Raw genomic sequence first — 14627 nt, forward strand, 5'->3', positions numbered from 1 at the left:
AATGTGAGCAGAGGTGGCATGGTGAGGCAAGGAAAAGGAAATGGAGGTACCAGATACGTGTTACATGAAGCAGATGGCAGTTATTTTAGTTAATGATGTTGGAACCTGGAATCCTGAAGTGAACAAGGAAGGACAGGGCCTCTGTGATGAGGATGGGGTGTGCAGACCTGCCTCAAACCTTGCAGCGCTGATGTGTGGAAAGCAAGTGAAGTTAGGCAGTGTGTGGGGTGAGGAGGTTTATCAGTCCCTGGAGCAGCTCCTGAGGAGTGGATCCAGCACATGGGACCCCGGTTTCAGGCTTGTTCTGTGTGAAAGAATGACATCAGTGGGCCAGTTAAATTGGAAGAGGCTGCTGCCGGACACCATGAAGCACACCTCCCTGCTCTCTGGCCCTTTCCCAGGGAGTAGGGTCCTTTAAAAGTCACCCTTGGACGTGTCCTCCTGCTGCTGCTGGTGACAAAGGAGGAGTTCCTCATGGGTATGGTGGGGCAGGCCTCCAGGACCCAATGACCTGGGGGCAGCTCCCCAACACAGTCTGTAGGGGGAGAGGAGTGTAAGGGAGCTGAGTGATCAAGCTGCTATTCTCAGCTCTGTCACTAGCTTCCTCAATGTTTTTTTTTAAAAAAAAACAAATCACAACTTCTCTGTGCCTTAGGTATTCTCCCAATTTTTTGAGTGGGGAAACTAGCTCCCGGGATACTGTCGTAAGTCATTACTTTTTTTATGAATTAGGAATACATTTATAGATTAACAAGAGATGGCTGCATTGATAGACAATATTGCATTTAGGTAGACTGTACATATTGCCTATCTCAATGCTTTCATGGGACACAAACAACATATGCTATATTCATAATACAACACACTGTATAAACATTTTCATATAACATAATTTAATGTATTTGAAAATACATTTTAAAGTTATAGACATTCTTAGAAGTCCAACATGTTCTACATCAGAGATATATAGTAATATCAACTCCGACGATATCTGTTATTTCCAAGGCACACATCTACAAACCACCCCAAAACAATGACATATTAGGAGCTTATTTTATCATCAGGGTTTCTCTTAATGAACAGATGGCTTGACTGCAGAAACTGCGGTTTTCTAAAGCAATTTTTAAAAATCTCATACTTACAAATTAAATATTACGAAGTTATTTAAGAGGCAAATCACTTTTTTTAGATGACTGTCCAGGCACAAGATGCCACTTGCCAGTGTGCCTGGGTAAAAAATAACCTTTTAATTTATAAAATTAAAATGTGAAGCTTGAGGACCTCATTTCAGACATTTGGGCTATGCTAGCTTTAGGGTGCTGATCCACACTATGGGCCAGATCCTTGGATGGTCACACAACTGGTGGAATCTGGTCCTAGAGACATCCTACCTGGCCCCCGGCGGACTCACTAGGGGATCATCCGTTGCCCTTGTGCTGCTCAGATAGTAGGCAAGGAAGGGTGTGGCCAAGACACCCGTAGGAGACGCTGGTTATTGGCTGTAGTTTCAGTAGCTCTGGGTGTTTGCATCTGTCATAAATTAGAATAGCCCATAGGCTGCTCTAATGGGGAACAAGGGGACCAGCTCTGTATAGAGTGGCCCCTGAATCAGAGGATTGTGAAGAAGGGTTTTAAATCCATCTTTGTACCCATTTCCTGACATATGCTATGTGCAATCCCAGGATCTGCCCCTCTTAAATTCTCTGCATTAATGTTTTGTTTACAGCTGACTAGATTATTTTTTATTGTGTATCCATGTGTTTAAATTCTCTTAGGCATATAATAAATTCAAACCTTCTACTATCCCATTTAGAATTTAGTAGACTAACATTATGTTCAGTATTATCAGCTTTTCAAAAATATTACTGTTCGGGTAAAAGCAAAAAGCAGACAGATTTTAGCAGCTGTATGGTGACACTGCATTTGCAGAGGCAAAATGAAAAGGCATGCATATTCAGCATCAGTTATTAAACTCTGTGAAGACTACAATAGACCAACATAATGCCTTGTTTATGTTAACAGCAAAGGGGTAAACATTTATTCAATAATCTTAACACTGAAATGATTCTCCACTGCTCACAAATAAGATCAATTTTGTTTTTTAGTTCATTCCCACCTTTGAGCACACAGACAGCACACACACAAAAATACATTTTACTGTTCTAAGGCAAAAGCATTTTTTCCTGTTTCATTTTATTTAAAAAACAACCCCAAATCTTTGTGCAAATCAAGATTGCTACAGATAAAGAACTACGGCAGATTCACCTGAGATCATTCAGAAATCATAGGACAAGACCAATTATTGTAACTGACAGCTAAGATTTGATGGTCCTTTGTCTCATTTTTAAACAAACAGCACTTATCTGGAGAACTACTTTTGTATAGGGCAATGAAAATATCATCTGGAAAATGACAACTGGAAAACAACTCACATCCATAGCAGGGAGGCAAATGCTTTTGTGAGGAAGTTAAGTCTCTGTAATAGGTTTAACGTCTATATCATATGCTATTTATATATCCTATATGGAAAAATAAGACTGTACAAAAATGGTGCAACCAATTAATGTGAATTTCCTTCCTTTCGATTTTCTAAAAAAAAAAAAAAAAGAAGCAAGAATTAGTGTGTGTACAAGCCTTCTCTGCATATCCATTTAGCATTTTTATAGTTGGCATATCCCTTAATGTCCATGTACCCAGTGGAACTGATGATGGACATAACAATAATTTTACAGTAGATACTGCAAGTTTACCTAGATTTAACAGAGTGCTAATGAACCAAAGCAATTACACCTCTACCTCAATATAATGCTGTCCTTGGGAGCCAAAAAAAATCTTACGTGTTATAGGTGAAACAGCGTTATATCAAACTTGATTTGATCCACTGGAGCGCGCAGCCCCGCCCCTCCCCTCCCCGAAGCACTGCTTTACCGCGTTATATCCGAATTTGTGTTACATCAGGTGGTGTTATAACGGGGTAGAGGTATATAGTCTACATGTGCATCCGTCCCTGATTAGGGGAAATCATGCCCCTCTTAAAATCTTAATATTGTAATGAAGGTAACTGAGGCGATGATCACTTTTGTAATTTGATTATGCCTATAAGTAAAACTGCGTGCTATTTGCTCATCTAGTGTAATTCTACAGAATGTAATTAGTGCCTGCTGGTGAGAAATCAAAATAAAAATGTGGATTCTTCAATCTGAAACTGCTGGCAACGTAACTTAAAGCACCACAGAAATACATTTATGCAAGCAATTTGCAACTGAAGAGTCACAATTCTGTAACTAGATTAATGGCATGTTAGGATTTGCCATCATGCACTCTGTTGGGAAACCCATAGTCAAAGCTAAACTGGATCTCATAAATTTGGTGTCAGTTATAGACACACACAGTGGCACAGCGTTGCTCTTGCAGCCCAGGCAGAAAGCAGGGTGAGAAGTGTTTTATTTCTTTATTGACTTTTTTAAGCTGCTCATCACCATCGTATTTGAGATTCTCATATAGATTAATCCTCCCCAGCCATGTGAGGTAGGGAAGTATCATTATCCCTATTTTACAGACGGGGAACTGAGGTATAGCAAGATGAAGGGTGGGATTCACAAGGGGGCTTAGGCACCTGCCACCGTGTGGAATTCACAGCCCTGAGTTAGGTTCCCGAGCTCCCTATACAACGCATGGTGGGCACTGGCACCTAAGAATGGAATTAACAAAACCATCACACTGAGCAGGGAGTTGTCTAAGCTAGCCACAAGGAACAGGTTTTATCCCACTGGTTAGAGCACACGCCCAGCATAGGGGAAACCCAGGTTCAATCCTTCCTCTCCTGCCTAATATGGCAAAAGGATTTGAACATGGATCTTCTACCTCCCAGGAGAGAGCCCTAGCTACTGAGCACTAGGACATTTTGGATCAGGACTCTCTCAACCTCTCCCAGTGATGCTGTTCCACTGTGTATAAATATTTAAATATCCACTGGGCCAAAGACAGAGTAAGAATGACCATAGCCCAGTGATTATATAGGCCGCCCCACTTGGGAGGTGGAAGACCCAGGTTTCAGTCTGCCTATGCCAATGACTATGTAATTATTTAAACACAGTGGAACAGTTTCAACAGCAGAGATGGAGAAACAGTACCCAGGCATATGCCATAGTCCATTGGCTAAGGCAGTCCTCTGGGAGGTAGGCGACGCGAGTTCAAAGCCTTTCTCCACCTCAGGCAGAAGTGGGAATTGAACCTGTGTAAGTGCTTTAACTACTGGACTAAAAGTTGTAAGGGAGGGGGGCACTCTACCACCTCCTCCTGTTTTGGGTGTGTTTATCTGTGCTCCAAGCACACTACCCATTAATTCATTAATTAGTTCATTATTTTTTCTGGGGCTTAAGTGTGAGTTAGGTGCCAAGCAGTATCAGGACTTACACTACTCTGGACATATTCAGTTGCTGAAATTTAGGCACCTGGGGGACTTTCATGGTTGGAAACTTAAGCATGAGGGACTTTAGGTACCTACAAGGTTAGGCAGCAGCTAAGCAAGGGCTTTGTGGATTGCAGTGGTGTCTAAATATTGGACTTCGGCACCTAATTCTACCTTGTGAATCCCACCCAAAGTGACTTGCTCAAGGTTATAGAAGAAATATGTGGTTGAGCTAAGAGCAGAACTCACATCTCCTGAGCCTCAGTCTACCTTATTTATATTCAGCCTTAATCACCAATGTGGGAAAGCAGTCAGCAGTTATGCCATGCAAATGGAGAGGATCAAATTGGGGAAATGGAAACCTAAAACGAACTGCATACAACGGTATTCAAGAACACCATATTATGGTTCAGAATGAAGGGATGAATGAGATTATCACACTGGCCATGATCTTGAAGGCCTTCTGTAGGTTAAGTCTCAATGGTTAAAGTAAGATTGTGGATTAGTCCATGACTTAGACAAGGTCAGATGCCTCAAGGGAAATACACATTCAGATAGCTGTGGAGACCATTACGGTTATTGTTAAAGAAGCAAACAACTAGAAGTAACAGGACTTTAGCAAGAGTATATTAGCAAACAAAGCTCCAATTTAAAAATATTAGCTTGCTAAATTCACATCCCTACACTGGCTGACCCCCAAGATTTATCATGAAGTGTCTTCACTGTCCTAAGGCCCAGTGTCCATCTCTGGTAGAAATATGACAACAGAAAATAAAACACAAAGAAATGGCTCAAAGAGGGGCAAAAACAAAATCAAGTCAATACAATGGAATCAAACTCATTTTGAGTTGAATGCTAAAGTAACAAACAAGTAAAGAAAACAAATTTTGGAAAGATTACAGCAGTATAATTATAAAGAACAGCTTTTCAAACACTATCAGAACTGCACCCAAAACACACTGCAGATTTTAATAATACAATTACGAAGTTAAACAACAAGAAGGGGAGAGAAATTAAATGCTGCAGGCCAGGGAGAAAAGATAAACTATCAGGAGGGATTTGGAGTGAGAGGAAAACCCAAGATAACTTTGTCTCTTGCAGTAAGTCAAAAGGACCCTGTTCACCTCAGTAGCATTCTCCAATTCTCTGCTCTCATGCAGGGGGTTCAGCTTGTTTCTGAGTCAGGAGGCTCTTTTTCTGGAGAACTGTCATCACTGAGGTCACTGTAGCTATCACTAGCAAGAAAGAATAGATTGTGTGAGTGGTGTAGAAGAAATAATTGTTTTGTCTCAAGCCCTCCAACCCCAATGACCCACACTAAGCTCCTGCTTGAGGAAGGCCTCCCTACTACAGTCAAGCACAGGTTTGACTGTAATGCCACTGTAACACGTTTTCCTCAATAGGAATGGACTTAAGCATCTGCTTAAATGCTTTTCTAAATTATCCCCTAAGTAACTGATGAGAACCAGTACTCCATACTGACAATATATTATTTTTTTGTTTGGTTACTATGTCTTAACCTTAACAGCTTGATGCTGAAGAGTGCAGGGTGACTGCAACCACCACTGATGTCACTGAGAGTAGCAAGTTCTCAGCACAAGATTAGAACAGGAATGGTCTAATTTACAGCAGAGACGGCATTTGTTTTTACACTGAGAAAAATTTAAAGTAGAGCAGGTTGGGAATTTTCCATTGAAGGATTTTCCAACAAAAAATGCCCTTTTCAGAAAAACCATGTTCCATGAGGAAATTTCAATATAGCCAGAAAAATCTGATTTTCTGTCAGGCATATCAAAATGGTGGCTTCCCAGCTGCCTCCTAGAAAGCTCTTCCGCCTGTAGGCAGAAAGTCAAACTGACAAAAGCCTTCCAAAAGGACTGCCGTGGCTGAGCACCCTGAATCTGCCTTTCTGGATCTCGGGCCTCCCTGCCTTCACCCCAAGCACCAGAGAGGCAAAGAGCCCAGGCGCTCAGCCTTCCTGCCTCCTCCTAGTTCTGGGGCTGAAGAAACTCAGCACTCAGGGCTCTCTGCTGCTCTGGCCCCAAAAATAGGGGGAAGCTAAGGGTATGTCCACACAGCAAAAAAGGTCCAGGTCAATGAGCCTCACAGCCCAGGTCAACTGACGCGGGTTTGCAGGGCTCACGCTATGGGACTAAAAATAGCAGAGCAGATGGCTTGGGGTGGAGCCCGGGCTCTCAGACCCCCCTACCCCTTGTAGGGTCTCAGGGCACTTGCAGCCCAAGTCCAGCGACCTTGAGCCAGCTGCCCCAGGCCAGCCATGGCCATGTCATGGGTCTTTTATCGCAGTGTGGACATATTTTTCATGTGAAGGAATTTCCATTTTCTAGCCAGTTCTAATTAAAGGCCCACTTTTATTTATCTGACTTGACCAAAAAACTTAATTGATATTTAAATTGAAATTCTGCTATTTCAAAATCACATCCTCAGAGCAAGATCATTACCAATGCACTACTAACATCCTAACAGCTTCCCCCTTCATCTCCTGTTTCCTATAAAGATACATTGTTTTCTACAGGATAGAAACTAGTGTGCTAGTGATTATTTTATCAGTGAACAGAACAAAGAAATGGTGAAGAATGTATAGCAGCACAGTGATCAGCTGAAGGAACTTCAAACAGGCCACAGCAGTCTTGATCAGACAGACTGCATTTTCTTCAGAAGAGTTCAGCCAGACAGCTCCTTGCACAGCCTATGGCAGAGGATATGTATTGGGGTTGGCAAGCTCTTGGGCTCAATCACAGCTCTTCTGCATGCCCAAATTAAACCTGTTCAGAAGATAACATTCCAGGTGGATCCCTGGCACTCTCCCCCAGTGGATCCCCCAGCTGTATTACCTCCCTGCGATCACAGGGGGGCTGTGAAAACCAGGGAGTCGGTAGCCCCCTCTGACAGCTACTGAGCTAATGAGCTGACTTGCAGCGTAGTTGGAAGGGAGATGGTATACTGCAGTTCAGGTAATTTAGAAAAGACATTAAACTGCTCTAAATTATGCTGGGGCTCAATGGAGTTTGCCTTGGGTGCTGGATTTGACTTTAATCTTGTCTTGTTCATGTTATATATATTACCTAATTAAAACACTAAAATTGTAGAAGAGTAGGATAGGGTATATGACAGCAAAGTTGTCTTATTTAATTTCATACTTTCATTGCTAGAGGAAATCTGCAACAACATAACTCATTATGTCCCTGCAGGAGACAGGAGCCTATGGCAACATAGCCCCCAGTGCAGACACAGAATATGCTGTTTTTCTGCTGATGTAGGGACACTGCCTCCCTGAATGACATTAGCTATGCCGACAGAAGCATTCTTTTTTCAGCCTAGCCACATCTACATTGGGGGTTTTGTCAGTAGAGCTCTGTCGCTTGAAGTTGTGGTTTTTTCATATTCTTGAGAGATATAGCTAGGCCAGTATATTTTTAAGTGTAGACCAAGCCTCAGTTGCTTTCACATTTACTAAGGGTATGTCTACACTTGCAGAGTTTTTGCGCTGTATGTTTCACCAGTGATAGGGAATCAGTGAAAGTAAAGCGCTGGTTTGTGTACTTGCTTAATTCCTCAGGTGTCAGAGTGTGTCTACATTAGCAGCACCTCCACTGCCAATGAGAGCAGCGTTCTAGGGCAGCTATCCCACACTGCAGCTCTCTCCATTTTGACAATGATCTTGAGGGAAGAGGGGGGGGTGATTGCGGGGCATCCTGGGTCCCTGCACAGCCTCCTCTCCTCAAACACAGATCAGCTCCAGTAGCTCAGCATTGCTCCAAAGTTCCCAGGGCATTACAGGAGGGAAGGGTGGATGTCTGTTTACCTGGCATCAGAGCAGCAGAGCTGCTGGCCAGAATGGTCACCTAGGCACTATGGATAAAAGCTCTCTAAAACAGGAAGAACGTGCCTTCACTTACACATCACCGCAAAAGCATCACCAGTAAGAGCTGCACGCCTCTCATGGAGGTGGTTTTCTTTTTGCAGCGAAACTTCTGAGTTTCACCACAGAAAGCCATTGGCAAGTGTAGACGCTCCCACGGTTTTTGCACAAATAAGGGACTTTTTCCACTTTAAATGGCAAGTGCAGATATGCCCTAAGCCCTTAAGTCTATAACTTTCTGTACTTCTTTTGTGTAAAGCTTATGCTCAAATAAATTTGTTAGTCTCTAAGGTGCCACAAGGACTCCTGTTCTTTTTGTGGATACAGACTAACACGGCTGCTACTCTGAAACTTGTTAAAAGAGTGGGTAATATAGAACTAACTACATGATCAATCTGAGGATTTTAATATGTGGGAAACAATTACATTACCAACATGCACCAGTTATAGTGAAGAAAAGTGTTGCTAACAATATGATCAAGCATGCCAGATGCACACAGACACACACAGTTTCATCAGAGCATCATTGCCATTGTACTTACCTCTTTCTGAATGTGCCCAAGGAAGCATGGAACAAAAACTTTGTATTATTAAAACAGTTATGTGTTTAATACAGTATAATACAGAACATTTTCAAGTACAGTAATTAATTGCAGTGTTTTGCCATGTTATGATAACACCACTTAAACAATTAGCCATTAAGTTTTCTATTAGCACTTGCAAATATTGGAACTTTAGTTTGAGGAAACGTGCCCTACCTTTTGTTTCTCCACCCAGCATATATACTGTTAATTTTAAAAAGCTAAGGATTTTTGTCTTGCTTCAGAAAAACAGCTGCTTATGTTGCAAACCAATATCTGCGTCAAGATTTACTATAATATGAAATGTATTATACTGGAAAAAATCTGTACAGAGTTTCAGGGTTGTATTATCCAGCAAAGAGTAATCTCCTCTCTTAGGAACAAGCACGTATTTCCTTTCAAATTGCATTGAAATGCTGCAGAGATATTACACATAAAGATTAAATAGCTATTTGTGCTTGGAGGGTGGCTAATATTAAATACATTATATAAATCTCATTGAAGTGTGCTAAGAAAGTGGTGGGAAAATCAAATAAGCATGGTATTTCCTTTAAGAAACTTTTGTCCACTGAGAGTGATCCCTCACTGAAAAAAACTATGTATTTATTTCCTTCCATGGGGTTTCTTTCAGTTTGTGTGTCTTGAACTGAGCAAGATCCCAACCTCCTGCTTCACTTGGTTTGTGCTGCTGTGGCAACACCATATTCCCACCACAAGGGGGGGATGACAGGGTTGTGTAGGGCCACTGTAGCAGCTTCTATGCCACCCGTCACCCTTCCCCTGCATATCCAGAGTGTGAGGGCATGGCCAAGAGAAAATAGGAGAGCAGGTGGTGTCTCTATATCTTGTCAAACTCCAGCTCTCAGAACAGAACCTTTGGGCCTTGGAAATAATAATGGTGAAGACTCTGTCAGTCACTTCGGCCTCAATTTAACTCCCACAGTAGTCAAAGGAAATATTGTAATGGACTCAGTGAGAGTTGGATCAGGCCTTTTATGGCTTTAAGTATTTGTTAAAAAAGTAAAGACTTCTTGGAACAAAATGATGCCATTAGCTTTGCCCAAGAACATTTCCTCAGAGCCCTTTTGACACTAACACCTGCTTGTTATGTTTAGCTACTCCATCTTATCCTGCCTGTCAGATGTGAACATTAAGGTTCAAATTATCTTTTGGGATTGATTGAACAGGAGGTAATTTAGGGCAAAATGTGACTTTAAAAAATATCAGTGAATTACAATAAAATGAAATATCACTTGGGGCAAGAGCTGGGGGACAGATATTCCCAAATGGTAGCAAGCAGAAACACTCTTATGTAGGAGCAGGTTTTTTATACAGACTTTTTCATGATGGATCCAGCCTCCTCCTCCTCCCCCAGCACTCAAGCAAGAGTTCCATTAGCACCAAATTCACCTACATTTAGAGCCCTGGGGTGTTTATTCTAGTTACTGTACATCTGTTTTCCCCTCACATACCATCATGTATCAGTCAATGTAGTGCCTAGGTGCAGCTAAGAGGAGAGGATTTCCTGTTCATGTTACTATTGAAATCATCGGATGTGTTCATATGGTGATGGGGCATGAATGTAAACTGCAGCGTGTCACCGCACTGATGTATCTCAGCTCCTACAGGGGCAGGGAGTTAAGATCATGTCTAAACAAGACATAATCTGCTGTGGTGCAGATCAAATTTAAACCAGCTGGAGATTCCCCTGGAGAATTCCCCGTGGGTAGCAGGAATCTCCCCCAGCAGAAGAGCTGGTGGGGGAGGCACTGCTGAAATCTCCACTCTTGGCATAATAGAAGGCAGGGGTGGAGGGTGTGTGGAAAAACAAGGTTCTACTGTGCCCTGTTCTCTAATGGTGAGAGGTCTCTGAAGGATCTTATGTCAATGACAGAAATTAAAGCTGCCCCTTTTAACTTACACCAGGGCTGGGCACCTGAAGATCAGGGAGGCATGGGCTGTTCCCCTCTCTCCACTACACAGCAGAAAAAAAATCAATCCTTTTGTGTCTTATTTTGCCCAGAACTCCTCAGACACTAGGAATTATACCAATAGTGTCAGCAGGGGCGGCTCCAGGCCCCAGCACACCAAGCGCGTGCTTGGGGCGGCAAGCCGCAGGGGCGCTTTGCCGGCACCACAAGGGCGGCAGGCAGGCTGCCTCCGGTGGCTTGCCTGCGGAGGGTCCGCTGGTCCCACAGCTTCAGGGGACCTCCCGCAGGCACGCCGAAGCCGCGAGACCAGCAGACCCTCCGCAGGCAAGCCGCCGGAGGCAGCCTGCCTGCCGGGCTTGGGGCGGCAAAATCCCTAGAGCCGCCCGAGTGTCAGTGTTTCCACAGGGCTAGACATTGCCTTTCGGCACAGCCCTGAGCAAAGGAGACCACCCCAGGAGTAGCCCTGAGAGGCAGTGTGACCCAAAGACACACCTTTGAGGCAAGATTCCTTCCCAGAGCAAGAAGGAAGCAGGGAAGGTTGTGATTTGCTTCTGGGTTTTCAGATGCCTTTGAGGCAAATTGCCTAGTAATACTACTACAGAAGCTAGGACTCAAAAAAGCATTAGACTGTTATATGGGTAATGAAAACATCTAGTTACATTAGATGGTTAAAACACATTTAAAAAGGCTAGAACCCTCAGACTTCAGTCAACCAATAACTCACTAAGTACACTGCTAAGTCAATACCTAAAGGTTCAATTCACAAATGGACTCAGGTGCCTGCCTACCAACATTTAAGTATACTAACGTTCACAAAACTGCTACCTAACCCTATAAGGCTCCATTTCCACCAGTCAGCACCTACAAAGCTGCCTAACTCCTGATGCCATCTCACAGCTAACGAGCTGATCGAAGCCCTTGCTGACATCTAAGCCCCAGAGAGATTCTCAAAGGAGGTGTTCCCCTGACTATATCACCTGTCAGGCCTGATCCATTAGGCATGCTCAGAGCACACCTAACCTCTACAAAAGGCAGTCAGGGGGAGAAAGGAGGTCAGGAATTTTTCAAACTGGCTGGGGTGTGCAGCTGTACGTCTAGAATACCCAATAGTGAGGGTGCTTATCTGGGATGTAGGAGACCCCAATTTAAATTCCCACTCTGTCTGATTTGGAGCAAGGACTTGAATCCAGCTCCCTGATGTCCCAGGTGAATGTCCTAACCATTAGGCTATGGGCTATTCTGGAGGAGGGCTCATTCAATTGCTTCTGTTGAAGCTGTTCCACTTTGCATAAGTACTTAAATATTTATTGGAGCAAGGACTGGAACCTGGCTTTCCCACATCCTGGGTGAGTGTGCTGACTATAAGGGGGTGGAGTCTCTGTTTTTTGTAAGAAATGGCTGACTTGGCTTAGACACCTAGCTCCAGGAGAAAGTTCATGGCTAAGAATCTAAAGCAGAGACAAGTGCCTAAGGTACAGCTCAATAGGAGTTAGGTATCAAAATCCCTTTATGCATATGGGCCCTAACCCCCACCCCTTTCCTCTACATCTCACTCCTGGCTAGTTTAAGCAGCTCCCCACTCAGCTTGCAGGCTTCAGAGAATCCCTTTCTTAGACACGTAACACTCCCCATTCAATGCACAGGGAGTCTCGGTGCCTAAGTCAGGGCTGAGAATTCTAGCAGACAGCAGGACACCTAGGAGTTAGTGTTGCAATGCTTATGTCCTCTTTGAGAATCTACCCCTAACTCATTAGGATTAAGAAGGAACTTCCCCTATAGGTTTTCCTGTAATTGTCCACCTCAGGGTCTCTTGCACCTTCCTTTGAAGCATCTGGTGCTGGCCACTGGTAGAGGCAGGGTACTAGACTAGACAGACCATTGGGCTGAACTGATATAGTAGTTTATAATTGGCAGGGGGAGGGGAACACCACCAGAGCATCCCCTGAAACCAGGACTTGGCATTGCAAGGGTAGTTCCCCTCTGGCACCCCTTAGTGTCTGCCATTCTGGTTCTGCAGGCAGTGGTCTGTGGCTTCCTTGGCCCAGCCCTCCAGACAGTTCAGTCCCCTTCTGGTATTACAAAATTCCATACTGAAAATTCAAATAAACATCCAAACAAATGGTTCTTCTGCTTCTCTTGGGTTACTCTGACATTCCCTGCTCTTCATCCCTACTCCCAGGCTCTGCACAGTTCTTCTTTGCACCTTAAACTGAGCACTGCTCTCCACAGCTTTCTCCCTAGTAGCTTTTTTCCTCCTAGCAAGTTTCCCACTGTTTCCCTCTACAGGGACTCTGGAAGTTTCTCCCAGGGACCTCCCTGCTTCTTACAGACCTGACCACTGTGTGTGTGTGTGGGGGGGGGTTTGGAGAGTGAGCCTGCCCCACAGAAGGTGCTCCTGTTCCATGGGGCTGAGCCCAGCTCCTCACTCCAGCCATGTCTTCCTCCTCCTCCTAAATATTCACATGGCTTCCTCCTCCTAAATATTCACTCTCAAGCCTTGTTATGAGGCCCACATATTCATCAAACTAACACCTGGCCCCATTAGCCTCACCCACTCAGGCTGGGATATAGTTAATTATGGCACAGCTGAGACCAGCCACTTCCCCCTTATAGAGGCCAGTCTTCCTGTAATGCAGTTCTTAAGTTCCTGTTCTACTATTTTCCCTGCCAATGCTGGATTGTTTCCTACTTTACACTGTCTAGTGTATTGCCTACTACAGTGTGCAAAGTAAGGCGCTTCCACCACTTTTCTAGGGAGACTATTGCAGAGCCAGATATAACTTGTCATCAGAGTTCTTTCTGATATTCAGCCTCAATTCTCCCTTTCTTAATTTCATTCCATTATTCCTAGTGATAACCATTAAGTACTTCCTCCCCAGAGCAGGAGGGAGGTAAAAGGGGCAGCTTGCCCTGGGATCCCTGTTTGAGAGGGCCCCCAAACCAAATGGTGCTGTGACCCCACATGCCAAATCACAATGCCTGGAGTGGGGAGCTGGGCCCAGCCCCATGGAACAGGAGCTCCTTCTGTGGGGCAGGCTCACGCTCCAACAACCCCCCACCAGACCTCCCCTCAGTCAGTGGTCATTTTTTGGAAGGGTGGAGGGGTCTCTGGCCCATTCATATTTGCACCCTTCAGATATTTGGATATTGTATCCCTTCCTTAAGTGTCATTAGCTAAACTACACATGGTTAGTTCTTTTACTTTTCTGTTCTCTCAATCCCTCTAACTTGTCAATATTCTTCTGTTAATGTGGTGCTCAGAATTTAATGGAATGCTTCAGAACTAGGTAGAGAAGGACAGTTACCTTCCCTGCTCTGCATTTTCCCAAGTGGAATCTCATTTCATTCTTTTCAACTCATATTTCTAAACTGTTCAAGTCCTTTTGTATCATTCCTGTGCCCTGACTGGTGTTTCCAACTCCTCCTAAATTAGTATTGTTTGCAAATGTCATTAATTTATTGTTACCCCCTGCTCCAGACTCATTAATGAAGTTATTAGAAAAGACCAGGACTAATGATTCCTGTGGTTTCCCATTAGATACCTTCTTTCAACTTTACATGATGCTGCTTTTTTTCTCTAATTAGTTTATTGTACTTCAGTGGCTTTACAACCAACATGACATTAGCTAATTTCTACTACTTTTTCAAGCAAAATTTCACAAGACTCAGTACCAAATTCTTTACTAAAATCCAAATACATTACTTCTGAAGTTCTCACTTCATCTACAAATTTTATAATTAAATATTTTGTCTGTAAATATTTATTCTTTATAAACCCATGATGCTTATTGCTCATGGTCCTTTTTGGATTTAGGGATCAG

At 43.5% G+C, this 14627-nt stretch overlaps 1 protein-coding gene across 8 annotated transcripts in view; it reads right to left on the minus strand.

The window, feature by feature from the left end:
* Positions 1 to 872: 872 nt before the first annotated feature.
* Positions 873 to 14627, minus strand: part of CTPS2 (CTP synthase 2) — a 153152-nt gene continuing 139397 nt past the window's right edge. For 7 of the 8 annotated variants that reach the window (XM_039490157.1, XM_039490129.1, XM_039490109.1 and 4 more), the window contains 3 exons: positions 8837 to 8842; positions 5536 to 5646; positions 873 to 2589 (listed from right to left, as the gene is read on the minus strand). In XM_039490157.1, the coding sequence (XP_039346091.1) occupies positions 5577 to 5646; positions 8837 to 8842 (76 nt within the window). In that variant the 3' untranslated portion in view covers positions 873 to 2589; positions 5536 to 5576. The remainder of the gene's footprint in view (positions 2590 to 5535; positions 5647 to 8836; positions 8843 to 14627) is intronic. The other variant, XM_039490094.1, reaches the window with a different exon arrangement.

Source organism: Mauremys reevesii, linkage group 1 (genome assembly GCF_016161935.1).
Source record: "Mauremys reevesii isolate NIE-2019 linkage group 1, ASM1616193v1, whole genome shotgun sequence".
NCBI lineage: Eukaryota > Metazoa > Chordata > Testudines > Geoemydidae > Mauremys > Mauremys reevesii.